General features: G+C 41.0%; 1 protein-coding gene across 5 annotated transcripts; it reads right to left on the reverse strand.

Annotated features, from left to right (window-relative positions):
* Positions 1-280: 280 nt before the first annotated feature.
* LOC134739462 (uncharacterized) lies at positions 281-26765 on the reverse strand. 5 transcript variants are annotated; one of them, XM_063664067.1, is made up of 5 exons: positions 26706-26765; positions 5094-5202; positions 3163-3224; positions 2871-3028; positions 281-1818 (listed from the first exon to the last, which is right to left on the reverse strand). In XM_063664067.1, the coding sequence occupies exons 1-5, from the start codon at positions 26763-26765 to the stop codon at positions 1638-1640; spliced, it is 570 nt and encodes a 189-aa protein (XP_063520137.1). In that variant the 3' UTR covers positions 281-1637. The 5 variants fall into 5 exon arrangements, with proteins under 5 accessions (XP_063520137.1, XP_063520141.1, XP_063520138.1 ...); XM_063664071.1 differs by lacking the exon at positions 26706-26765 and adding an exon at positions 5461-5638; XM_063664068.1 differs by lacking the exons at positions 3163-3224; positions 26706-26765 and adding an exon at positions 7356-7573.
* Positions 26766-27392: the final 627 nt, after the last annotated feature.

A 27392-nucleotide genomic window follows, 5' to 3' on the forward strand; every position in this document is an offset into this window, starting at 1 on the left:
AGGTCCAAGGGATGCTTAGTGTGATGAAACAACCAGATACATGAGAAAAGAATTAATCCAGTAATACTATAAAACCCTCATACTTTATCCAAACTCTGAATATAATGGAAGAATCATTTAATATTTCAAGAACATAACATTAATTGGCATATAAATTTGCCCATTAAAAGTAAATTTAACATAAAAATAAATATTTCTATCTATGAATCTCATTCTAATTGACCGTTAACAAAGTTTGATAATAATAACTCACCAATAAAAAGCCACATTAAAAACTGTGTTACATATAGTTTATTTTTATTTCATAGACTTTTAAAAAATATAAGCCACCTAATATTTTGAAAAACATACACAGAATAATCATTTAGCTGCCACAATATTACAAAAATAAAATGACACAGAATAAATTGCACAAGAGAACAAAATAATCTCTGCTGAGTCACTCTGACTAGGAACACATAATAGTCACTAGGAAGGTGAAGTGGAGCAGTACTGCCATTTCTTCATGATCAGTTATCACTAAAATCAATCACAGGAACTATTCCCAGGAGACCATCCATTCACTATACAGGAATATGTGCAATATATAGATGTCAAGTTAACACCTTGAATTTAATGCCAAATACCATTCTTTCTTTTCCTCTGGGAGACAAGTTCAATGGCAAGCTAGAATAGTGAAGACCAGGGGACATCAAGCCCATGACTGACCAACACCTCTCCCAGCTGGTTCTACAACACAAGAAAGAGAATAAAGTATACCGTGCTATCTAACACAATAGCTGGTAGCCCCATTTGGCTATTTGAATTTAAATTAATTACAATTAAACAAAATTTAAATTTTCCTTCCTCAGTCACACTAGCCACATTTCAAGTGTTCACTAGCCACATGTGCCTACATGGTTACCATATTGGACACTGCAGATATAGAACATTTCTGTCATCACAGAAAGTTCTTTTAGACAGCCCTAGATGTGGGAAGTGTTTCTTCTTTGCTTAGCTAGGATGTAGGCTGCTTATAGAAGCAGCTTTGAGAGGCAATTCTTCTCTCAGGATATTCCTAGACTGGTGGTGGAGTCACAGAAAGGAGTAAGGTAGACTTTCTTTGCGTAGATTCCCCTCCTCCATGCATGAAAGCGATGGTCTTTTTATAGGAATCAAATACACAAACCCAGACTCCACCAAAATATAACTGACAGGAAAATTAGAGAGGAGAGAAATGATGCAGATGAGGGAGCAGCGTAATAGAACATTTTTTATCCTACACCAACCCTCCACAAAGAGGTTATGGCCACCAAGGAAGTGCACAGGTACCCAGGGCCCTCTAGAAAATCCTGATGTGGGACAAGGATGTTGGCTGAGAGAGGTCAGTCCTGTCAAGAGTTTTGTGAGAACACCTAACACGCCTTCACTCTGCTCACTCTGTCAGAGGGGAGCAGTGCTGCTTGGAGCTTTGACAGTTGCGAATGAACTAGAGTTTTGATCTTTTTGAACTTTATGCTCCTCTGCAACTGTATTTTGTAGCCAGGGCATAAAATGTTAGTTGTCCTCCCAAGATCCACCACCATCTTCTTCCTCATCAAGAGAAACTGGATTTTTGTCAAAGGCAGTTATCTATCCAGCTACAAAAACTACATTTCTCAGACAATCTTGCAGATATCAGTAGCCAATGACACAGTTCTAGCCAATGAGATGAAGGCAAAAGTTATTGGGCTGCTGAGGAAGTTCTTTAAAAGGAAGTGGATTTGAACTGGCATGCCCCGTTTTCTCTGTGGGCTTCCTCCTTCTTCTTGTGGGGAGCTGCGGGGACCATCTTGGAACCTGGAGGAAAAAGCCAAGGGAACCTCAGCAGCCACCTTAATTAAGCCTGACACCCGTGAGCTGCTGAACCAGCACCAGCAGCTGCCTGCCTCTAACCTCCTTGTTCTGTGAGAAAAGAACAAACCCTCTAATTTATTTAAGCCGCTCTTCAGTCCAGAATTTCCTATTCCATTATCAAGATAAAAATTCGTCTTGATTCCCAATAGGAAAGTATGATTTTTCATCTGAAAGGAAAAGACATCTTGCTTGAAGAATCTGTACCTATTCAATAAATTCAAGTAACTTCAGAGTCATACTAATAAAACAAAAGTCGCAGATAAAGGTTTTAGCTCAAATCCACCCCTGTCTTCAGGATCTGTCTATACAGACCAAGAATGGCAGAAATGTTTGGGCTCATTATATAAAGAGGCTACTATTAAGGAAAATAACAAGGTTTTTTAACCGTAATCCATCAGAAAGCTCTTTCTGCCTATTAGGTTCTGATTACTGGGTCTAAACGCCTTTCTGATAATCCAGCTTCCTGTATGGGAAGATGCTCATGACTCAGATACTTAATCAGATCATTATTAACCCATAAAATTATTTATTTTGTGTAGACAAAAAGTGGAGGACTGAGAAATTTATTTCACTGATTCAAACACAAAAAAAAACTACATCAAAGATTTACAACTCAATTCTTAACCTTCTCTTGTATGTGACACAGACATCTGACAGTGACATTCTAATGATCCTAGAGTTTTAATTGTGGATTTAGCTTAAATATGCACAAATATCTCAGAGTAGCTGTAAAAATTAAAAACAAAGTACAGCACTGTGTAGATACCTTATGCATTACATTAGTATCTTTAGTATTCTAACAGTCTCTAGATTAGTAAGTGTGACTTAGAAAAAAACAAACATTTCCCGCTATTCTAAATGGTTTAACCATTTACAAACTTTAAAATTTTCGTCATTTAAAATTTAACTCTATTGCACTGATTTTGAAACTATAGACAAAATTGGAAATATAGAATGTCAAACTAAAAATAGAGTATTTCATATTTTTTACTCACCTAGTTCCAAGTTTCCACCCCTGCAAGCGAACCAAAAACAAATCCTGGCACCTTGCCATTCCCAGAAAAGCCAGTGCATGGCACACTCCGGGTAAATTTTCTCTCTTATTCTGTAGAATCGCACCAGATGGCATCAGTTCTGCATCTACAGCTGTGCCCTAAAATTGAAGTTCAGACATAGGAATCTACTTTATTAGACATTTTAGATTTTGCAGGTGTGAGTGTGATGTCATTCTCATTCAACTTAAAATGGTTATCTTGCCAAGTAGAACTGCAGATCCATTGCACTTACAAGTTTGGAAATTAGTGCAACAACCAAGATTGTCCTGATAAGATCTGAAGCCATTTGAACACCTGAAATTTAGAAACAATGATGAAATAATAACATACAAATAAAATACAAATATTACATAATAGAATTATGGCTCATTTCCTTATAACGTAAGAAATTCAAGTCACCTTCTAACATTGCTGAAGAATCACTAAAAACCTTTTTATTGAAAATAAAACGTAGGAATCTTCTATAATCAAGTTACATTTATATAATAAGCAGTTATTTTAAATGTCCTTGACTTTTCAAGTGCTTTAATGTCTAGCTCATAGTTACACAGTCTTTAAAAATAGATTTGGCACATAGTGATTGTCAGAACAGGGGATGGTCAGGGGATGGAGTAGCCAACATGTAGAAGCCTGGAACCTAGACCATTGTGGGTGTCAGAGTATTTGATCTAAGCCAAAAATGCATAAAGGTGGCCAAAATTGTGAGTTTGAAGGTAGTTCTAATTTGGAAGATCAGTCTATGTCAGGTCTTGGAAAAAGGATGATTGAATGAATAAATAAATAGCAAAAGACAGCTCATCTACAGGTGTCAAAGTTTCAAAAGCAGAGTCTCTAACAAAGCAAGCGCAGGGCAGGAGATCAACAGCAGCAAGATCTAAGAGCAAATGTGAGTTACCTTAATTCCCAGAGCTTAGAGTCAAGTTCCAAGCAGAGGTTGAGTAATAGGAATAAATATTCATTGTGGCCTGGATAAATGGGAACTTGGTCATTAACGAATTTGATTACAAGGAGTTAATAAAATGGCCCTGGATACAAATAGAAAGGGACCCCTGCTTTCTTAGGAACCTGAGTCAGTAGAATCAGCTGAGAGATTGGATTAATACTGAGATGGTAATAAACTGCTCACCCTGACTTTTCAATAGTCTCTTGTCTAGGAAAATTGATGGGCAGGTTAAACTCATGGATACCAGTGGTGCTGCTAGGAAGATTAAAGGATTGCAAACTCAAGAAGCCAAGCATGTGGTTAAAATAATTTCCATTCTGGTTATTCTAAAGTGTGAAATGATTGTTTTCAATCCTTACAAAGAACTATAATTGCTAATTAATTACTCCCACACTCATCTTCAATGTCCATATTAACCATACAACCCTTTAACTAAATGCCACTGCAGAGATATCAACCAATTAGAGAACTATTGTTCAAAGCACAATACAGAATCACTGCAGTTGATTCAGGGAATTCAAACTGGGAATTCAAATCAAGTCTTACCATAACTCCGATAAAGAGGTGAGAATTTGCTCGTACCATAATAATTAAAGTAAACCACTTACTTCATTAAGAACAGGCCTATTTGGAGAGAGTGAAATATAAAGTGTGAAATTATCTGATGTCTTGGGCCAAAATTATTCACCTGAGACTATTTTTCCTTTGAAGCATTAAAATAATTGTCTTACACTTCACTTTTATGTTATCAACTTAGGCAAACTTTAGTATTTCATTGTTTTTAGCCTCTCTATATGGTCTTTGTGTCTAAAATTAGTATTTTCAATACTATAGCTATGACTTAGCTTATACCACACTGACGTGACTAAACCCAAATCTTCCCTTACTGAAGATTGAGTATATCTGCATCACATATTTCACCCCATGAACCCCCACACTGTTTTTCCAAAGAGCCGAATGATTATTAAAAGTGCAAACACTCCTGACATCTCATTCAAATTTCCACAATCCTCTACTAAGACTCTGATTCTTGCAATGAGTTAGGAGTCAGTTTGGCTTTGTGGATCTGGTAGAAGCTCACCAGATTTGAGTGGGAGAGTGCCCTTTCCTTCCTTGTACCCATTTCCCCCATCCTGAACCAACATGTTTTTAGGCCCTGGATCTTTAGAAGTTTGGTCATAACTAAGGCCAATGTGAAACCATGCGTCATCCCAACTTACCATTTGCAGAAAGCTTCCATTTCCCGTTGTTCCAGCCGTCTTTTTGCAGGCCCAAACTGTCATTGCAGCTGTGGTCCTCTGTGCACCAGTCAAGGGCAGCAGCTCGGCTCTAGAAAGAGAGACGACATAAATCTAGGGAAAAGCTACTGAAGGATGAAGATGTTTCCCAAACTAACATTAGCGAGAGGGTACTTAGGGCATACTGGTACTCGAGTTTGCTCCTGCCCGCCCATCTTTTGCAAAAGCTCTAGTAATTTAACCTGAAACCACAGACCCGCCTCTCCGTCCTTTTTCCTGTTTCCCTACACTATGCAAACAGTACCTCTTTTAGCCGGCCCTCAATGCCATCACCCAAATGGTCACGTACCGGCCAACCCTAAGGCATCTTCCAAATGACTCTCACTGTAACGTTCACCATCCGCTGTCCCAGATTCGAAACCTACCCTGCACGGCAATCCGCAGGCACTAACCGTGGTTGGTGGCTAGAATATGAGTAAGGATCACCGGGAGGAAGGGATTCCTCCCTCCAAATGGGAGACTGAATCTTCTCTCCCCCACGCCCCACCCCAGCACCACCAGACGAACCCCATTTACCATCTCTCAAAGCGCAAAAATATTTAAAGCAATATTTAAAATGCTTTAAGTGCGCCCTGTGTCCTCCTGCCACCCGTCCCAAAGCCCACACAGTCTTTCTCAAAAATGTGGATATTCAGGTTAACCTTCGATTTTGTTCGAAAGTGGCTAAACTGCATTATCCGAATAATTTACTTTTCCACTCCTTGGGTATAACTAAAATGCAGTTGGACAGAAAAGAGCTTGCAGTTGTCCAAAGTCATTCCGGCTCCAAAGGGCGGATTCTGTTCTCGCCATCTCTCCCAGCCCTGAACAGCTTAGGGTCCCTCCCGAAGAGCACAGCGCCAGCCCAGACCCCATACACCCACCGTCCCTGGCACCCGAACGCGCTGCGAGCCCCGGGCCTCCCACAGGAGCGGAGACGAGGGTCCCTGCGTCTCACGCCGGAACGGACCCGTCAGAGCCGCCGAGCCCCGCACCTGGAAGCTGGGAGGCCGCGAGGACGGAGAATCGAGGCGGAGACCCAGCCCAGCGCCCGCGCAGCTCTGTGCCCTCCCGCCAGTGCCCGCACTCGGGTCACACCGCTTGCTCTCGGGAGAAGCCCCAAGGCTCGCGGTGCACCGAGAGGCGCCCGGGCTGCAGCGCCCCGGCCGTGTTGGCCACGGAGTTCTTCAGCTGCTTGATGACCACGAAGAGCAGGAGGAAAAGTAAGAAGAGCAGGAAGAAGAAGAGCGCCAGGTAGAGCAGCAAGTTGAGTTCCCACTCCATGCTGGAGGCGCCGGCGCTCGCTGGCCCTGAGCGCTCGGCGCGGGCTGCAGCTGGAGGGCGAGCGCGCCGCCCGCACACCCACTTCCCCGCACTCCCTCCCTTCCCGAGGGCGTCCCGCTATGGGCGCCGACTCCGAGGTCCGTGCTTTGCCTCCCCCGGCGCCGAGCAAACGCGCCAAGGAACTGAGGAAATCCGGCGCAGACTCTCCCAGCTGGCACCAGAGCCTTCCGCTTCGCCGAGATCCTCTCAGGTGCTCTTGAGGACGCGAGCGACTTCCCTAGGAGCGAACTTCCGCGGGCAGGGACGCCAGAAGAGGTAACAGCTCAGTCTCTCAGGGGAAGTCGGGACTAGTGTTTTGCAAATGATTTAAAAGTTCCATCCCCAACATCCAGTAGGGTCCCTAGCCCCCTGCCTTCCCAATTAATTTATTTCGTTATATCCCTCCGTTTCTGCTTTCCGAAAGGACAGGGGATGTCATGGCCCAGAGACCCAAAAGAATGAAAGGTGACAGTGAAGATGGGCTCTGAAAGGCTATGAGATGATTTCGTGCTATGAGATGTCTGAGTGAATTCCAGTTCGAGCTGTCTTGCTCTTCAGAGTAGCAGATGCATTCAGTGCTCAGTGTACTTTTCTATGGACAACAGGTCATTTGGAAACGCATTAAGAATACAATGTATTTCAGAAGTTATATAGCACAAAGCTTTCAAATATTGGCCTCAAATTCAGTTTATTTGGTGAAAAGAGGAAAACAAGTTTACTCAAAGTGTTTCTTGAGTCCCTAAAGCCTTTCTGTATCTGGTTGATGTGACCCGAAGCCCATATCGCGCAGCTTTGAAAGCTGTTCAGTGTATCTATTACTGCAGAACAAATTACCCCCAAATTTAGTGGCTTCAAACAACATAAACATTGATCATCTCTCACAGTTTCTGTGGGTCCGAAATGTGGGAGCACTGGCTGGGTGATTCTGGTGTGGGGTTACTCATGAGACTCCGTTCAGTTGTCAGCCAGGTCTGCCTTCAGCTGAGTGCTTGTGTGGAGGTGGAGGATCCACTTCCAGGGTGGCTCACTCACTGCTTGCCAGGTAGGGCTGGTTGTTGGTGGGAGGCCTCAGTTCCCTTCCATGGCTGCTTCCAACACAGCTGCGGGATTCCCCCAGAACAAGTGATGAAAGAAAACAAAGCAGAGGCTGCAGTGCTCTTTACCGACAGCTTTAGAAGTCACGTGCCATCACTTCTGCAATATCCTACTGGTCACACAGGTCAGCCCTATTCAGGGTAGGAGTCCAAGGACACGAACGCCAAGGAGTAAGGATCACGGGGGCTCATCTTAGAGTCGGCTATGACAGCTGTTAATACAGCCAGTTATCATTGCCCATTTGTAAGCCTAACTTTATTTTATTCTTTATTTATGAAGATGCGGAATTGCCTCCTGGACTGAATTCTGGGGATGAGGCCTGACAACATCCCAGATTGTAATAAGTGGCTGCTTCAGGGATGACAGGGGTTCAAAGAGACAGGGTGGTATGAAAACAGTCTGTGAACTGCAAGTCTCATAGATCCGATTCTTGTGTCAGCTCTACCTGTCAGGGGTCACTTTTGCTCAGTGACTCTCAGTCCCCTCATCTGTAACATGCCTTGCTTATCTTTCCCTTGGATTTGTTGTGAGGCTCAAAAATGAGCAAATGTTAAATAAAAATGTGTTTTGCTATATAAATGTCAGATACTGTTATTATTCTATTACGAAGGGCCCCCAACGCTACAAGCTACTGTACAAAATTTCCAGGCCCTAGGCCTCTCCATCAAGCATCTTAGCGCATAAATGAGAAGAATCTTTCTTTCATTTTCTCTTTGTCTTTCTCTCAATAACATTATATTGATCCACTTCATAGGCAGTGGTATGCTGGAGCTGGCTCGTAATGACTCACAGGAGCTGATTGTTAAATTTTGTAAACCTATTTTTAAATTCCAGCTATTATTAAAAGTTAAATTATATAAACCTACATTTATGTTAACAACAAAGGTAATACTCCAAACTTACCACTTTCTAATTATTTTATTAGGTTGGTGCAAAGGCAATCACGGTTTTTGCCATTAAAAGCAAAAACCGTGACTGCTTTTGCACCAACCTCAGTACTACATTTCACTGCTGTCTATGCACTTGAGGTTATTTACATCTGTTGTAGCTGTGTGGTGAAGATGCTGCATAGTGGTATGTTACTGCGAATCTCTTCCCAGCTGTGTTCAGTGCTGTCATGTTGGTAGCTTGAAATTAGCCATGATGAGTGGGTTTGCCTTGAGAAAATGGACAAATGCTACAAATCAGGACCAGGGAGGCAGTTGTTATATTAACCAGCACAACACTGCTCGTGGGGCTATTGAGAGAAATTTGAAGTCTTATACAAGTTTAGCAAAGATTTGTGATTTTTTTTTGACTGCCCAGAATCCACACACCTCCACTCTAAGCACCACATGTTCCTACGGATGGAATTCTCCATTTTATGTAATCTTGGCAAGAAGACAGATCCCAGTGCCTACTTTCCCTTGCCACCTCCTGTTATGGAAACCAAGGGGATCAGATATATCTTTTACCCACTCCTGATACAGTGTGGGGAGGAGGGCAGGAAGAGCTATGCCAGAAACTTAGCTAAATATCCTTGTCTCCAGGACTCTGAATCTTGGGAGTTGACAGAACAGGAGGAGTGTTCGGAAGTCAGATGCATCCCCGTTGCACAGGCAATCTGAGGGACAGAACAGTCCCAAGAGGCAGCATGGCTACTGCTGCCTGCCTCGACAGCATCCTCAACTCCTGGCCCAGACTGGACCCTCCTGCTTTCTTTCCATTCCGTAACCTTCCACTGGCTTTCCAGGAAATCTTGCTGCCAGGCAGAGTGGTTAGCGTCAGTTTTCAAAGGAGAATGCTGACCAATTAAGAAAGCATTGCTTAAGTACTTTGCGCATGTTAAGCACTCTTAATTACCAAGGTGTTTGGTAGGAAAGGCATGTGATTTGGCACATTGCCATCCAGTTATCCAAGCTATCGAAGGATGAAAATTGAAGCATGGAGAGGTTAAGTGACCTGCTGAAGACCACACAACTGGCAAGTGGCGGGAGAGGGATGTGAACCCAGGAAGTCTGGCTCCAGAGCCTGCACTCCCAACCCTCATGATTGTACTGCCTCACAGGGAAAAGTATACTTTTGTGTGCATGACCATCAAATTAATCACCATATTTTTTCCTTTGAGCGTCAGACTAAAAAGAAACACATTTCGAGAGACATATGCCTTCTGCATCTCAGCTCCTACTTTTGAAATCTTGAAGGTCAGAACTTCAAATGAGCCAGTGTTTGCCTGCAGAATGCTGTGGGAAAAGGCCAACGGATGAAGGTTTTATGTTGCCAAGCTCAAACCCATGTCAGCCTTTCTAACCATAACTATTTAGATTATCCATTTATCTGAGCAGCTTAAATGGATTTATAGGTGTTAACTAATAAATTCTTATATTCATTCTCCATAGAATTTATATTTAAAATAATATTGCTGCCACGAAAAATAACATATTACGTTTAGTGGATGCTCCCAATGTTTTTCAGCCTCTGGTCATATTTATGTACCTCATAAAAGGCTCTGAACTTCAGTTTATATTGTATAAATGACTCCATATGAATAAAGCAGAATCTTTCTCTTCCTAAAGATGCACATTAATGGAAATTCATAGAAAGAAAACCCAAGCATTTTAAAAAGCAGAAAGGATACTCACTATAGATAAGAGCATAGCTGCTTCCAGCAACTAAAAGATGCACAAATGGGTAGGTGGAGGGAGCTGTGTCACTACAATCTCATACGACTGCCCACAGTGTGGACCACACATACACTCCCACTAACAGCGTACCTCGTCCCCCACTCAGAGTTAGACTTCATGCATCTTTCATCTTCTCAGTCTCCTCCCTGTGGGTCTCAAAACAACTAGGTGTTGCCCCGGAGCTGCCCAAAGTCTTAGCCTATGGATCTCTATGGCATGGGCAAGATGAGGGTTCCCCTTCCCTTTCCCACCTTGTTCCTCCCCACTCTCACCTCTTATAGGAAGCAGGTATTTGATCATAACAAGCATCATAGATATTTATGAGAAATGATTAATACCAGGAACAGAAAGGCTTATGTGTCTTATAAATGTGCTTCTCTAAAGTGTCTAAACACCTAAGAAGACACCCAGAAAGGGCTGTAAAAATCTACTGTCACAATCCTACCTGGACTTACCTGTTGTGGGCACCTGGAGGATGGAAGCAGCTTCCCCAGGAGAAGGGCAGGATAAGATTGGGAGACAAGAGAAAAACAGATTTCCAGGCACCTGTCTAAGGCTGACTCAACTTGTCCTGACATGAACCCCTCCAAAAAACAAAGAAATGTTTTGCAACGTGCTCTGGACTTGAGATGTGTTGTTAACCTGGCTAGTAAGACAGGTTCTTACGTAGCAGCACACCTTCCCAGCTGCTGCAGGCCATAAGAATTGAGTGACCCATAGATGATTTTTGCTTAGATGGGATCACCTTAAAGCACCCATGCATGTGCTGGAGATGAGGTCCATACCCCTTGGAAGCTTCCAGGCCCTAGAACACCGTCCTGGCTAGTTAGGACTTGAATCAGCCCCAATAATCTTGGTGACTCCAATGGCCCAGAAATATCCCAGCCATACTATTCACGCCTCTGTGGCACCTCATCTCCCTTGCTTCTGCCCCGTACACAAAAACACCACCATGTTCATTTCTGTGGAGGAGATGCAAACTGGGCCTCTTTGAAATTGCTCCTTGTTTATACTCTTTATCACCCCTACAACCCTCTAGATCAGAATTAGAAAGGCTAAGAGAATGTTCACTGCTATAGGAGAACAGAAAAGTGAATTGTTCTGCCTGAGGGAATTGTATAAAGTTCTTCAGCTGTTACCGTAACACCCCATGACAGGATTTGCTCTTTACACCTTCACCTCTTCCCAGATCCCACCCTCAAATGAATGACTTCAGCAGTTATACAGTGCATATAAAATGAGATGCTCTTCAGGAAATAAGTAAAATTTATGTGATAAGCTATTTAAATTTCATGTAACCATTTAGGAATTCCAGTGAGAAGGATGTAAGGAAGGGTGGGAGGAAGGGAGAGAGGGAGAAAGGGAGGGAGGGAAGACAAAGAAAAGAAATCTAATGAAGAAATTTATTGGAGGGGTATGTGGGAGATAGTCCTATGTGGGCAGCCCTTGAAATCCAGAATTCACCACTAAGAATAGTTCTGTGAAAAATACTCTGGATTCTGTCCTTGATTTAGAATGTCTTTAAACACAGCAGAAGATACACTAAGTCTGTTCAATATTGGAAAAGAAAAATATTAAGTGACAGATTGTAATTGCAGCCAAATGCTATATCTTCAATTTGGATTCTGCAGTAAATTAGCAGGAACATTGAAAAAGTCGATGTGACTGTGGCCAACCCTGGACTTGATCAATACTATGTCATGTAGCAAAATAAAGAATCTGAGCATTATCGAGCAATGTATCTTTTGTTCAGCATAACTTTAATGGCAGTGGAGAAACTGTTGCTGCTGATGACAGGTCTGCAAGCTCCTGCACAAGCTGATGATGAAGAGCGTTGAGCTTGCACACACACACGACAAAAATTGGGCAGTCCAGAGCAGGGAAAGGAATTAATAAAAGTAGATTTTGTCTGTAACTCCTACATCCTTAGTGAAACACCAGCTTGTGAGATCTAACCACCTCAACTCCCAGGGCTTGCACTCCCAGACCTTGTGACCCAATCTGCCTTCCAGACATGCGCAGGTAGACACTGTGGCACAGACTGGCAGCAAACACACTTGGGTTCCAGTCCCAGCCCTAGATACTCGACCTTGTACTACACCATATACTGTAGTGCTGTAAGTGGCAACAAGACTTTATTTAGGTATCTACCTCTTCTCCATGCATCCCATGTGACTTAGAGGAAACTGTTCCAGGGAAGTGAGTCCAGAATGGTCTAAAATGCATTCAGGGAATATGAAGATTTTTTTTTTTTGTCCAGGAGGGCACATCTGATGTAAATTGATCTAATCTAATTGAAGTCTTACGGTGTCTAACAAAGAAAACAAAACCACTGTAAGTATCTAAAGTAGGGGAATTTAGTACTGTTTAAACTAGTAAAATTAGTTACAAGGCTGTTGAACGGTAGAAGGAGTAAAAAGGAGACAGTAAGTTTACCACAAGATTGTAGCTCTCCTGGACTAGAGAAGCAAAGGGGAAAATGGGATTACACAGACAGAGCCCATGATCACTGTGTCAGGAAAGCCCCCACAGTGTCTATGGCTGCTGCTGCCAGTGGAAAAGTCGAATCTCCCAACTGGATCCAAGGACTGGGCTCACCAGCCACCTCCCAAGACACGACCAGAAGCCAGGAAACAAGTCTTCTCCCTTCCTCTCATCTTCCAACCTCCTGGCAGTGCCTCCCATTATGACATTATCTAATGGGAAGCTGGGTGGCTGGGGAGTCTAGGCTCTCAGCAAGATGGTCGAGAGGAGAGAAGGGCAAGAATGAAGCTGAAATACAACAGGCACTACCCAGCACAGGAAGTACACTTGATCCACGCACTGGGGAGAAGGTTCTCTCTCATGCATATTCAATATAAGTAAATAAGAATGGCAGCCCAGTTTCTGGTGGCAGCCACCTTATGTCCATGGGGAGAACCAGCCATAGCTGAATTGATAAATGACACATCAGAGAGAACCTGATTCCCTGATGGCACTATTGGGCCAGTAAATCCATCAATCTCGAAGGCTTGCCTACTTCTGGGCATTCTATTTTGTACAAAAATGCATTTCATTATTGTTTAAGCTGGTTTGAGTTTGATTATTTTGAACTGCTAGAGGCACCGTAAGATACATTCAAAAGCCTCAGTTTTCTTATCTGTCAAATGGGGTAATAGCATGATAATGACATCTACTTGAATAAGGGTGTTGTAACTGTTAAACGGAATAATACATGTAAAGCACCTGACATTTAGTAGGCACCTAACAAATGATAGTTTGTGTTATTATTATTACTATCATTTTTAATGGAGATAACAATATTTCTAACTGTTTTGCCATGCAAATATAGCTTAATAATAAATGTGGTCAGCCACTCCAGGCCAGCCCTCCATCCCTGCCACATACAGATTTCCATGCTGAGGCCTTCATACCACCATCCACAACACAGTCTCCACCTCCTTTTTTTCCTCCTCATAAGAACACTGGAGCCACCACCAGGACCTGGAGACTGGATCAATCTGGAGCTTTTCATTTCCCACGGCTCTACTTTCCATACCTTGCTATGGAAGCAGTAGGATGATGTGGAAAGGAACCATGCTGAGAAACTGGTAAAACAGCAGAACCAATAAGGTGACCTAATCCTCAGATCATCAGGAAACCAGACCATGAAACTAGGAGCATAAGCCCAGTACAAAGGAGTATGTTTACATTTTTTAAAGTATTGTGTCTTTACTGAAATTATCTAAATAGCCCACTGAAATTACCCAAACTATGAAACAACCCTGGGTTGTGTGACTTTCTTGAGACTCATTATGTGAATGAGCAGGTGTAAGCAGCTTGCATGAAGTGGCCATAGAATCTGGCATGTGGAGCATCTCTTTGACAAGCCCATCCTAGGCTTGAGGCTGGGAACTCATGGCCACGGGGTTGACTTTCCATGGTCACCAATATACTACACACATCTTTGGATTATCTTCATTCTTCCCATAGACTGTACCAAACCATCTACCTGTTTTTCCCTTCAATATTTGTATCATTCTTTTCAATAAAGTAAGTTGCTACCAGAAAAAAAAGGAAGGAATGAAACCCTAGCCCCAAACTCCTTGAGGGGATGGATTTGAGGTTTCCTCCTGTGTCTCCTCCTTGGACCAGGCCAATGATTAAACCTCTTTCAACCAAGAGTGTTAGCTCATGCCTATAATCGCAGCACGTTGGGAGGCTGAGGCAGGTGGATCACTTGAGGTCAGGAGTTTGAGCCCAGCCTGGCCAACATGGTGAAACTCCATCTCTATTAAAAATACAAAACAGTAGCCGGGTGTGGTGGCACGTGCCTGTAATCCCAGATACTCAGGAGGCTGAGGCACGAGAATCGCTTGAGCCTGGGAGGCAGAGGCTGCAGTGAGCTGAGGTGGCGCAACTGCACTCCAGCTTGGGTGACAGAGTGAGGCTCTGTGTAAAAAAAAAAAAAAAAAAAAAACCACGAAGGAAGGAAGGTAGTTAGTTCCCAAATGATTCTGATGATTAACTAGATGTGGGAATCACTATTCTAGTTCAACTTCTTTATACTGCAGATGAAGACCTTGAAACCTAATGAGAATAAGTGACTTACCCAAAGTCAGACACAGAGGAAGTACAAAAGTGAAAACTGCAATTCAGGTTGAGTGTCTGGTAGTTATGTCCTTTCCGCCAATTGAGAATTCCTTTCTTTTCTTTTTAAACTATGTAGCAGTTTTCCTATAGTTAGAATTGTTTTCAAAATGGTAATTTTGCCTCTAGATTAGAATTAATTAAAACCCACATTGAACTTTTAAAAAATTATTAATTCACAAAATAATAGACTGCAATGTTTTATCTAAGAGAACTCAAAGAAATGAATTCTTCAAAAAATAAGACAATTATAATTTTTCAATCAAAAATAATATTAATAATTTTTTAAAGTTTAATGAAAATAATGTGTCTTAATTACCACAGTACCTGGAAGTTCTGCCAATGAATCACTCACTTGAAAGGTTTTGAATAAAGCTAACCTTCTCCTGTCTGTGTTAGATCTTCTCCATGTGCCTTTCAGGTCTACCCTCCACCCTGCTGTGTGTCCCATTAGCTCATATTGATTAGCCACCCCTTGCCCTACACTTTTTGCTAGGCTTTCTCCAAGGGAGGCACCATTGAAGGATGGAAGCAAAGAGGGGTTGTGGTATTTATTCCCTGGCCCCTCCCCGTTAGGCTGGAAGTTAATCATAGCCAACTCCCTCCTCTAGAGTCCTCAGTGTCCAGTAGCTGCTGATCTCATCAGGATCCAGTACCCACCTTCTCCCTTTGCTTCTTTGAGATTATGGATGGTAACAGTTTCCCGCTGTTGCTGTCATCCCTTCATTACCATCTGCTATGAACTAATCGTTTACTATAGTCTGAATATGTCCCCCCTCAAAAATTCAGGTGTTGTCAATGTGAGAGCATTAAGAGGTGAGGGTTTAAGAAGTGATTAGGTCATGAGGGCTCCTCCCCCATGAGTGGAATTAAAACTCTTACAAAAGAGGCTTCTTGCAGCATTCATTTGGCAAGCTTGCCCTTCCACCTTCTGCCCTGCTGGGGCACAGGATTCCTCCTTTCAGGAGGATGCAGCCCTCACCAGACAACCAAACTGCAGCGCCTTGATCTTGGACTTTCCAGCCTCCAGAACGGTGAGAAATACATTTGTCTTCTTTAGAAATTACCCAGTCTCAGATATGTTGTTCCAGCAGCACAAAACAAACTAAGATAATATTTGTGTCCCCCTGCCCTAATTCATATGTTAAATCCTAATCCTGGATGCATAGGAGGTGGACCTTTGATAGACGATTAGGTCATGAGGGCAGCACTCTCATGAATGGGATGAGTGCCCTTGAAAGAGACCACAGACAGCTCCCTCACCCCTTCTAATATGTGAGGACACAGTAAGATGACAGCCATCTATGAACCAGGAAGTGGGCCCTCACCAGACACATAATCTGAGGGCACCTTGACCTTGTACTTCCCAGCCTCCAGGACTGTGAGAAGTAAGTTGTTTAAGCCACCTAGTCTATGGTATTGTTGGTACAGCAGCCCAAACAGAGTAAGACACCATCTGTTTGATCACCCCTTTAGAGGATGCCTGGCTCAGGCATTTCTCTTCTGCCTCTGCATCCCTTCAGGGATGGCATTCTAGGTGGCTCCACTGTGAATTAGCTGTGTGTCTTCAGGAAAATTGTTTAACCTTTCTGACACTAAAGTTCATCAACAGTAAAGATAAAACGTTGCAGGATTGTTTTAAGAATCAAATGACATATTTATGTTAAAGCATTTTATAATGATAATCTACTACATTAGAGGTAAAACCAATGATCAATGTTTGTTTTCAATTTTATTAATTTTTATATATAGAAGTACATTGTTGAAACTTTCCCTATTTCAAAAAGATTCAGTATATTAGCGGACTGAAAGAGAAGCTATTTTATGTACAAATGATGATATACCTATGCAGTAAACTGAGGAACTAATATTGACTCCATCCCTACCGTCTGGTAAAACAATTTCACAGCTTTTTCTGTGGAAATTGTGAATCTGCTTGTGTGATGACCTTGATAGAGGGGGTGTTTACATCATCCATGTGGTCTCCTAAAATATTTGGAAACATTATAATTCGTTTGATTTGCATCTAGGTAAATGTTTCTTGTAGACAACATTTTTTCTTTTCTTTTTCTTTCTGAACATGGTAAAATACACTTAACATAAAATTTACCATCCTACTTACTTTTAAGTGTATAGTCCAGTGGTATTACATATATTCTCATTCTCATGCAACATTACCACCATCCATGTCCAGAATTTTTCCATCTTGCAAAACTGAAAGTCTATGCCCATTAAACCACTGCCCATTTCCTCCTTCCTCCAGCCCGTGGCAACAGCCATTCTGATTTCTGTCTTTATGAATTTTACTACTCTAGGTACCTCATATAAGTGGATTCAGTAACTTTCTTTTCTGTGACTGGCTTATTTCACTTAGCATAATGCCCTCAAGGTTCATTCATGTTGTAGCATATGTCTGAATCTCCTTCCTTTTTTAAGGCTGAATAATGTTCTGTGATGGTTAATTTTATGTGTCAATTGGACTGGGCCTTGGGGTGCCCAGACATTTAGTCAAACATTATTCCAGGTGTGCCTGTGAGGGTGTTTCTGGAGGACATTAACATTCACCTGTTGGTTCTGTTTCTCTGGAGAACCCTGATTAATACATATTCCATTATTTGCATATGCCACTCCTGTAGATATATTTTATTTTGATTAAAATTACGGTTTCACCATATGATCTAAAACATTAAAGTAATCTATTTTAGTCGTAAGTTATAGGAAAGCATACACATATCTCTCCTGGACTATTTCCTGTAGAGTTTAGGTACGTTAACATAGAAAGCCACAATGCTGTTTTGCACGTATGAATAATATTTCTACTTAGTTTTCTATATTTAGAGAGGCCAGTTCCACAGTCGCTGAGGTATATAGGCTTGGTATGATTGCCTCCGTAACATGTCATATTAGAAGGCCCATTGTCATGAATACCGATTGTAATTTACAACAGAAACCCTTGGTGAGAGATTCTAAGGCCTCTAGTTGGAAATATATCTGGAAATTAATTTTGCTATCCCCGTCATAAACCAGCTGTCAAATGACTGCCTACCTAAGCCTCCCTCTGGCTTCTATATCAGCCATCTGGAAGCCACTGTGAATCTATCCAAGAAATCTTCTAACTCTCCCCTCTGAAATTATTATTCCCGATTAGAAGCTGCTGGCTTGGAGAGAGAGGCAAGGACTCTTTTTATCACTTTATACTTCTGTGCTTTGTTGTAGCTTAATGGCTCTGAGCACGTAAACACAAAGATGATCAGCATCATAAAGATGGCCAACTTGAAAGCATTTTTTTTCAGGAATTCAAAAGCTATGGTTATAAATTCACCAACAGGAAATTGTCTTACAGTTGTTGTTGTTGTTTTTTAATAACCTGTGAATCATTGTAAAAAGAAAATGTTCTGGGTGTTTGCGAAACTTGTGTTATTTGAACACTAACACCGTCTTGAAGTTTTCTTTTGCTCCATCACAGATACTGTTGGTTGAACTAAGTGATGCTATTATAGTCATTACTCAATAATGAAAAAGAGGACTTGTGACATCTGAAGAAAATGCGTATTCCTTGTCACTTGTACACATCTGGCTCTTGTGTGTGGCCCCTCATAATCATGGCCTCTTCAAGCGCTGTATGGCTGAGCTGGGGGGCTATGATTTTCACTATGCATCACCAAGAATTATGTTTCTCCACCCACCCCAGCTGTGGTTGAACCGTTTCTCACCTTTAAGAAGAAATGAACACACAACTCATTATACGAAGCTCAGCACCTGCTACTTACATATTTTTCACATTTAATGTTTTCATCTATCCTGTGTATCTTGTCAGATGAAAAAGTATTTTTTAAGAGGAAAACAGCTATATATCAGTTTCATCGTTTTGCTGATGCCTTGGTTATATTTACAGGTAAGACTTTTCCTCCTTCTCCAAATTTCTTCAGATTTTCTAGTGTTGTGGAAAGAGTACTGGTTGAAAACTTCAGAGCCTGGATTCTCACCATCCCCTGCCAGCATAAGCCATACAACATCGCACATGTCTTTAACTTCACTGTGGTTCTGTTCCTCAAATTTGGGGATTAAACATAATTATCTCCAAATCCCTTCTAGTTCCAAAATTCAAATAGCTTATCATTTTTTACTGCCAAAACAAGGGATGGTGGAAGAGAGAGATTATCAGAATGAGTTGCTGCCAGCTGCCAGGATGACAGAGTAGGTGGGGAACCCAGACTGCTTTCTTTCAGGGGAGTCATTGGCTCCAGGAAGGGCCTCTGACACATTTGCAGAAGAGGTTCCTTCACGGCTCACTGCTCATTCCAGGCACAACTTTATTCCTTTTATTAATACATTAAGTAAGTGGGGTTATTCATGTGTCACCTACATATCAGCCACATTTTCACGGTGTGCAAACCACGAACAGGACTCAGCACAATATGTTGTTTCCCTCATGGAGAAAAATCACTCCACAAAGCACGACTGAACAATGTAGAGAGCACCTGGCGTTGTCTCCTTTTCATAGCCTTTCTTCCCCAGCAAAGTTGTCACTTCTCCCTCCTTTCCTTTCTTTGTTATGCAAGAAACCTAGGTGCCAACCTGAGCTAATTTCTACCTGAGGTTTATCAAATTGCCTTTTAAATAAAATTGCCTCTGCCCCCAAGGAATTCTCCTACTAGCTGAGAAGAAGATATTTTTCCCCTGAGTATTACACGTACTTCTTCAACTTCTCTGATCCAGCCCAAACCATTTCCAAGTAGAAAAGGATGTGAAAGAAAGAAAGCTATGTTGATAAGACCTCCCACCTATGCTTCTGAGGACAGGGCTTCATACACTGTGTGATGGCATGCAGTTTTTAGTCTCTTTCAGATTATTTATTCAAATAAATAAAAATTCATTTGTACAGGCTTAAGAATGAAACTTTCCCCATCTCTACCACCCTGAGAAAAAGGCTTCTCTTCGTCTTTATTTAATTTTGAACAAAAATTGGTCTTATCTTACAAATTCCTTTTTAAATACTAAAGAGCATTAATAGAGCATTTTTTGTTATCAAGCAGCTGACAATCCATTATTTTATATCTTCCTTAACATCACAATAATTATTTCACAACAGTCTTATGAAGCTATTACATTTGGTATGCTATTTGGTATTTATGCATTTCTAATGAGATTTACAGATTTAATCTGCCAAAGAAATAATGTGATATTTGCTCCCAGCTTCAACACAAGCAGAATACTAATGTGAAGAATGACTATTTTGTCTACCATCCTGTGATAAACTATTGATAATCATAATTGTAAAATAATTGATACATAATGGCAATGCGTTTCTACTCTATGAGTTGTGTTTTTAATACTGTGAAATTAAATTGTGAAATAAGCCTTGTAGAGATGTCAAAATTACACTCTCCTAGTGAAATATATAAGGGATAAAATAGTACTATGTCTTTTCACTGAACTGTTAAATAAAGATAGTCTTTTTCTAAAGGAAATATAGAAATTGTTTAAACTTATCATTGCAGATTCAACTTTGTCAAAATTTAAGTTATTAATCTGGTATGTATAGTATTTTTTAAAGGCATATTGTGGAAAACATTGTTTCATAGTAAAGTGTGGTGACTTAGTCCCTGAGGTCCGGAGCCAGCTGCCTAAATTAATAAATCTTGGCTTTACTCCTAACTACCATGTGACTTCAACTCCTGGCAAGTCAATTGCCTCATCTGTAAAATGGAGGTCATAATATTACTCTCATCATTGGGTTGTTGTGAAGATTAAATGGTTTAATACATGTAAAATGCTTAGAACATTGTCAGGAACATAAGCGCTCAATAATGGTTAACTATCATTCTTATTGTTAACATGTCACAAGTCAGCGTATTAACATACCGATGTCAGCACCAATCTGTAAGCACTCTTGTGATGACAGAAACCAGCTGTATGCTTCATTGCCCACCTCACTAATCACACGTACCATTCTCCAGCTATTGTTTCTGCTGGTATTCGGTATGTTTATGGGTTTTTTAAACTTTTTTTTTTTTTTTTTTTGAGATGGAGTTTCACTCTTGTCACCCAGGCTGGAATGCAATGGCACGATCTTGGCTTACTGCAACCTCTGCCTCCTGGGTTAAGGTGATTCACCTGCCTCAACCTCCCGAGTAGCTGGGATTACAGGTGCCTGCCACACGCCTGGCTAATTTTTATATTTTTAGTAGAGGCTAGTCTCAAACTCCTGACCTCAGATGATCCGCCCACCTTGGCCTCCCAAAGTGCTAGGATTATAGGCATGAGCCACCACGCCCAGCCTAAACTTTTATATATACATCTATATATAGGGAAATATAGACATATATTTTTAGAGACAGGGTCTCATTACATTGCCCAGGCTGGCCTCTAACTCCTGAGTTCAAGCGATTTTCCTGTCTTGGCCTCCTGAATAGCCAGGACTATAGGCATGCACCAGGGTCCCTGGTTGTTTTTTATGTTTACATTTTTGATACATCCAGAATTTAATTTTCGATAAGGTGTAGAGAGCCATCCTTTTTTCTCCATTTGACTACCCAGTTCTCCAAGAATCATTCATTCAGTGAATAATCCATCTTTTCTATTACATTTTCCGTGTTCATTCACTCTCCACAACCTTAGACCAAAAGTCTTCAAACTAAGTTTCAGATACTCCTAAGGGTATAGGAAGACTTTCTAAAGGGCACATGAAGGTCAGACACAATGGCTCATGCCTGTAATCCCAGCACTTTGGGAGGCTGAGGTGGGAGGACCTCTTGAGCCCAGGAATTCAAGAGCAGCCTGAGCAAAACAGTGAGACCCCCTTCTCCACAAACAAAAATAAATGAATAAATAAAGGCACATGAACATGGTTAATTTTATGACTATGTCCAAATACTCAATGTCTACATACTTTTTCCTAAAATTGTTTGTCTAAGAAGATGCCTGTCATCAAGGGTACCCTTTCCTCTCCTTTTTCTTCTCTCTCACCTTTATTTCTTAGAGCAGTTTTAGGTTCACAACAAAACTGAGCAGAAAGTACAGAGTTTTCTCATATACCTCCCCTTCTCTGCACACACAGCCATCCTGACTATCAACAGGTCACTATCACTGTCCCCCACCAGAGCTGTACATTTGTCACCATCAATGAACCTGCATGGGTATGTCATTACCCAGAGTTCATAGTTCACATCAGGGTTCTCTCTTGGTGTTATATGCTCTATGGGTTTGGACAAGTGTGTAATAACAGGTATCCACCATTACAGGATCACACAGAATAGTTTCACTGCTCTAAAAATCCTCTGTGTTCCACCTATTCATTCCTGCCTCTCTCCTAACATCTGACAACCAGTGATCTTTTCACTGTTTCAATAGTTTTGGCTTTTCCAGGGTGTCATATAATTGGAGTCATACAGTATGCAGTCTTTTTAGATTGGTTTCTTTCACTTAGCAATAGGTCAAGGGTCTGTTTTCTTTCTTTCTTCTTTCTTTCTTTTTTTTTTTCTTTTTTCTTTTTTTTTTTTTTGAGACAGAGTCTCACTCTGTCACCAGGCTGGGGTGCAGTGGCGTGATCTTGGCTCACTGCAACCTTCGCCTCCCTGGTTCAAGCGATTCTCCTGCCTCAGCCTCCCAAGTAGCTGGGACTACAGGTGTGTGCCACCACACCCAGTTAATTTTTGTATTTTTAGTAGAGATGGGGTTTCACCATGTTGACCAGGATGGTCTCGATATCTTGACCTCATGATCCGCCCACCTCAGCCTCCCAAACTGCTGGGATTAAAGGCATAAGCCACCGTGCCCGACCGGGTCTATTTTCATAGTCTGCTTTCCAGATTTTTTCCCCACCTTAACAATATCTTACTGACTCCTAACTTATCCTAACTCCTATCACACATTGCCAAATCAAGAAGAAATCCAGCAATCCTTTGATCAAGGCACCATAATACATCCTCTCCTATCCCCTCATTAAGAGATAGGTTTCCAATAAATTGTACTTTTTAGGTGACAAGAAACAAGCTTTTTCCCACTGCACAGCTTCAGTGGCTCTCTCCCTACTCCACCAGCTTCTAGCCAATGTCAGCCTCACTGAGCTCCAACTATTTCCTTTTTCTAAGACAGTCATCCCACCTCTAGGAAGCCCCACTGTCACATAGTCAGATAAGTGCTCCCTGTCTCCTCTTAGTGCCCCAGGTTTCCACAAGTAAGGTCCTGAACTTACACACCCCTCTCTGCGGGATGATGGTTTGAGAGATTCTGTGTGCTTTGCTGGTGTTTCTTTGATATAAGACTTCCAATAAACCTTCTTACTGCCCCCTCTGTGTGTCATCCAGGGGGATTGTGCCAACTAATAGTCACATAAGAATGGTTTATCAAAATTTATAATGTATGCTGTTTTAATCAAATGTATATCACCAGTATTTAGAATAACACATAAATCCAAAAGAAATTGTTTTACACATGGGGTCACAGGACATATATTTTATATGAAGAATGATTACCAATTGAATTACCAATTGAAGACATTCAATATAAATATATTACATTAGGATAAATATCTATTGGAGATGTAGAATAGAAATGGAAGTTGAAAGAGAAAAAGGACGATGTGAAGTTTCTGACTGTTGGAGAGGAGCTTGTTTATTAATGTTTTAAATGGACGCTATTGATGCATTCCAAATTACAATGGTATCTGTATTTCCACTGGAGAGTGGTAGAAAAGCTTCATTTTAAAATATAAATATTTACAATGTGCCATAAACAATATCCTTTGCTACTGTTTAAATTTATGATGAAATATTTAAGATGTCAATTTTAAAATATTTGAGAGGGTACATCACTTTTCAGGAAGCTTTTAGAGGGATTGATTTTTAAAGAATCCTAAAACATATCCTAGGCTGCATTGTATCTTATTTTCCCAGCTAATGCCTGTAATCCCAGCACTTTGGGAGGCCAAGGGAAGAGGATTGCTTGAGGTTAGGAGTTAGAGACCAACCTAGGCAACATAATGAGATCTCGTGTCTACTGAGAAAAAAAAAAACAAAAAACTTAGCCGAGTGTGTAGGGTGCCTATTGTCTCAGCTACTCAGGAGGCTAAAGTGAGAGGATCACTTAAGCCCAGGGGTTTGAGGCTGCATTGAGCTATGATCACACCACTGCACTCCAAGCCAGGCAACAAAATGAGATCCTGTTTCTAAAAATAAATAAATAATAATAATAACATATATTTGCAGACCAATTAACAGGGCACTTTTACATACATTATCTAATTTGATCCCAACTGCAATCTTCAATTAAGAACGAAGTGCTTTCTGCAAAGTGCACAAATTCAATTCCAACTATGTGAAAAGACATGGGTAGAATTTCCTGAATTGTTCCCAAAGATGAGCATAGTCTAAACCTTAAGAGTTATTTGACATTATTTTCCAATTTAATAATGTCAGTATTCTTCATTCAAATATATTTTGTTCTTATGTTACAGAAGGTTTTTTAAAATATAAGAGTGATGGGGGGGTTGGTTTTATTGTTATATCATTAAAGATTTAGATCTGGAAAGCAAGTTAATAAAACTATGTTAAGAAAAATCAAATCACTTGTCCAAGGTAGTGGCAGAACACAAGTTGGAAACTGGAAACTCTGATTCTCTGTTCAAAAATCAATCATTTAACAAAGAGTTTATCTTAGCTCGGACACATGGATGGACACTTTCTCTTTTTAAAAACACATTTATTGAAATATAATTTACATACACTCCTTTAATTACATAATTATATATCATATATTAATATATAATTTAAGTATACTTCTTTAAAGTATACAGTTCAATGGTTTTTGATATATTACAGACTTGTGCAACCATAATCATAACCCAATTTTAGAACATTACAACATCCCCCAAAGAAACCTTGGACCCACTATCAGTCACTCTCCATTCCCCTTTCTCCTTACCACCTCCTTCCTTCCTCACTCCCATGATACCCGTAATCTACTTTCTGTCTTTAAATTCTTCTTTTTTGAGTATTTTATATCAATGAGAACATACACTCTGTGGTCTTTCTTGACTGGCTTCTTTCACTTAGCATAATGTTTCTGAGGTTCATCCCTATTGTGGCATGTAACATGTATCAATAAAAAATTCCTCTTTATTGCTAAATAACATTCCATTTAATGGCTATAGTACATTTTGTGTATTTATTCTCTGATGGACATTTACATCATTTCTACTTTTTGGCTATTGTGAATAATGTTTCTTTGAACATTTGTGTACAAGTGTTTATGTGAGCATGTTTTCATTTCTCTTGGGTAGATATGTAGGAGTGGAGTTGCTGGGTCATGTATTTAACTCTCTGTTAACTCATGTAACTCTATGTTTAACATTATGAGGAACTGCCAAACTGTTTTCCAAAGTGGTTGTACAATTTTACCTTCCCACCAGCAATATGCAGGGGTCCCAATTTCTCCATATCCTCACCAACACTTGTTATGTCTTTTTATATTATAGCCAACTGAGTGGGTGTGAAGGGTGGATTGACTTAATCAAGATTCACCAAATCGTTGTGGAACTCCCCACTTCATTTCACCAAATAGATTCAAAATCAAAAACACAAACTTTATCATGAACATACAGAGTTATCTAATAAATCAACAAAAGGTTTCTAATGTCTGATTGCAACTGTACTGTGTTAGGTACTAAAGAAATAAAAAAAAACACTTAACATTAACTCTGCATTTTCCACAGTTCACCCTTTATGCATTAGGTAGAATACCAATTAATAAAATATAAATCCTGTTATAAACTGAATATATGTTCCCCCAAAAATATTATGTTAAAACCCTAAACTCTAATATGATGGTATTTGCAGGTGGGACCTTTGGGAAAGTAATTACATTTAGATAAGGTCATGAGGGTGGGGCCCCCATCATGAGATTAGTGTCCTTATAAGAAGAGGAAGAGTCCAGAGCTCTTTCCCTCTCTGCCATGTGAGGACACATTGAGAAGGCAGCCATCTGCAAGCCAGGAGGCGAGTCCTCACCAGAACTCAACCATGCTGGCACCCTGATCTCAGACTCCCAGCCTCCAGAACTGTGAGAAATAAACATCTGTCATTGAAGCCACCCAGTCTATGGCATTTTATTATAGCTGCCCCAGCTAACTAATGCATAATGCACATCCTCATCTTCAAGGAATCCTCAAGGAATTTTTATTTTCTGATTAGGAAGAGACTAAATTTAATAAAACAGATAACAATTACAGAGCAGAATATGGAAAAGAGCTACAGAATTTGATATCATATGTATCAAAGTGATATAAGCAAGCAGAAGGAGGTGGGATTCGTAGGAAGAACTGAGATTAACATTTATTGGGTATTTTTCTAGCTAGGAAACTGTTTTTTTGGGGGGCCCATTCCTTCTTTTTAGGCTGCTAGAAAAGGACAATGGGTGGGTGGATGGGTAGAACAAAAAGGCAAAAGGAACAAACAATGCCCAAATATATGGAGGCAATAGACTAAATATTAATATTTTCTGTCTCCAGGAGGTCACTCATTCATATTTAGATTCTTATTTTCACGGGATCATGTCTGGTAAATTGGACTATTCATCTGCTTTGGCAAGCCTGGTGCATTCCTGGGATGCCACAAACATGCCTTCCTGATATTCATGAAGCCCTTTTCTGGTCCAGAAGTCACAGGAGAGCCTTGTGGTTCTAGCAAGTTATTTCCTTGTTCTAAGACTGTGCTGTTGCAGAGATGCTAGCAGCCCTGCATCCCTCTCTGACCCTGTGTGGAATCACAGCAAGCCCACAAAGCCCATCTTGGTGTTTTAAGAACTGTGTCTCATACACAGCTCCTCAAGCAAGCTGTCAACTTACCTTATCTGTAGGTAGCTCACTTAATACAGATGGTGTCACCACCAGAACAGCCACTGACATGTCACATATCTGAAGGCATCTTCTTTGTTGCTTATTTCTCACCCCTCCTTGGAAATGGGCTTTCGTTGTTCCCTTTGCCTTTTTGTTCTACCACCCACCCACAAGCATTCTCTCTTGGCAGCTTGAAAAGCCCTGGCACTCTGAATGTAACTACCAATGGGTGCTCTTCGCCAAGTGGGTTCTGACATCACGTTCTGTTGCCAACAGCCCTGCCTCACTCCAGCTGTTCTGCCTACTTCTTTCCAAGCAGTGTGACACCCACAGAGAAGGGTGGGGTAGAGCTCAGCCTGAGGGAGCATCTCTATTTCTGCCCCTGGGTTCTGCTGGAGGCTCTTCAATATTGGACATGCACAACCAAATATGTACACATGACTGTGCACTGAGCACAGGGCTTTTGCAGAGTGTGGGCTAATCAAGTGATCAGTTTGCTTTGTGGCTTGGGACAGAATGAAATCTTGTTAACTGGTGTCACGACAAGACAAAATAGACATCAAAGCCTGAGGGGTGTGGCCACAGGGTGAAGCTACCTACTCCAGTCCACAGGGTTGCTTTTGCAGATTTCACCTGGACATGAGCCAGATGCTTGAGCCTCCCCCCTTGTACATGGTGCTAGACAAACCTTGTATT

Source organism: Pongo pygmaeus, chromosome 3 (genome assembly GCF_028885625.2).
Source record: "Pongo pygmaeus isolate AG05252 chromosome 3, NHGRI_mPonPyg2-v2.0_pri, whole genome shotgun sequence".
In the NCBI taxonomy this organism is placed as follows: Eukaryota; Metazoa; Chordata; class Mammalia; order Primates; family Hominidae; genus Pongo; species Pongo pygmaeus.

What these genes read in the sequence shown, in the direction of transcription:
- LOC134739462 (XM_063664067.1), bottom strand. Translation starts at nt 26,765, where the DNA reads ATGTCAGTGGCTGTTCTGGTGGTGACACCATCTGTATTAAGTGAGCTA. An exon ending in ATGGAAGCTTTCTGCAAATG is followed by an intron (nt 3,225 to 5,093) that starts GTAAGTTGGGAT and finishes TCTAAATTTCAG; the next exon opens with GTGTTCAAATGGCTTCAGAT. An exon ending in TTGCACTAATTTCCAAACTT is followed by an intron (nt 3,029 to 3,162) that starts GTAAGTGCAATG and finishes CTTCAATTTTAG; the next exon opens with GGCACAGCTGTAGATGCAGA.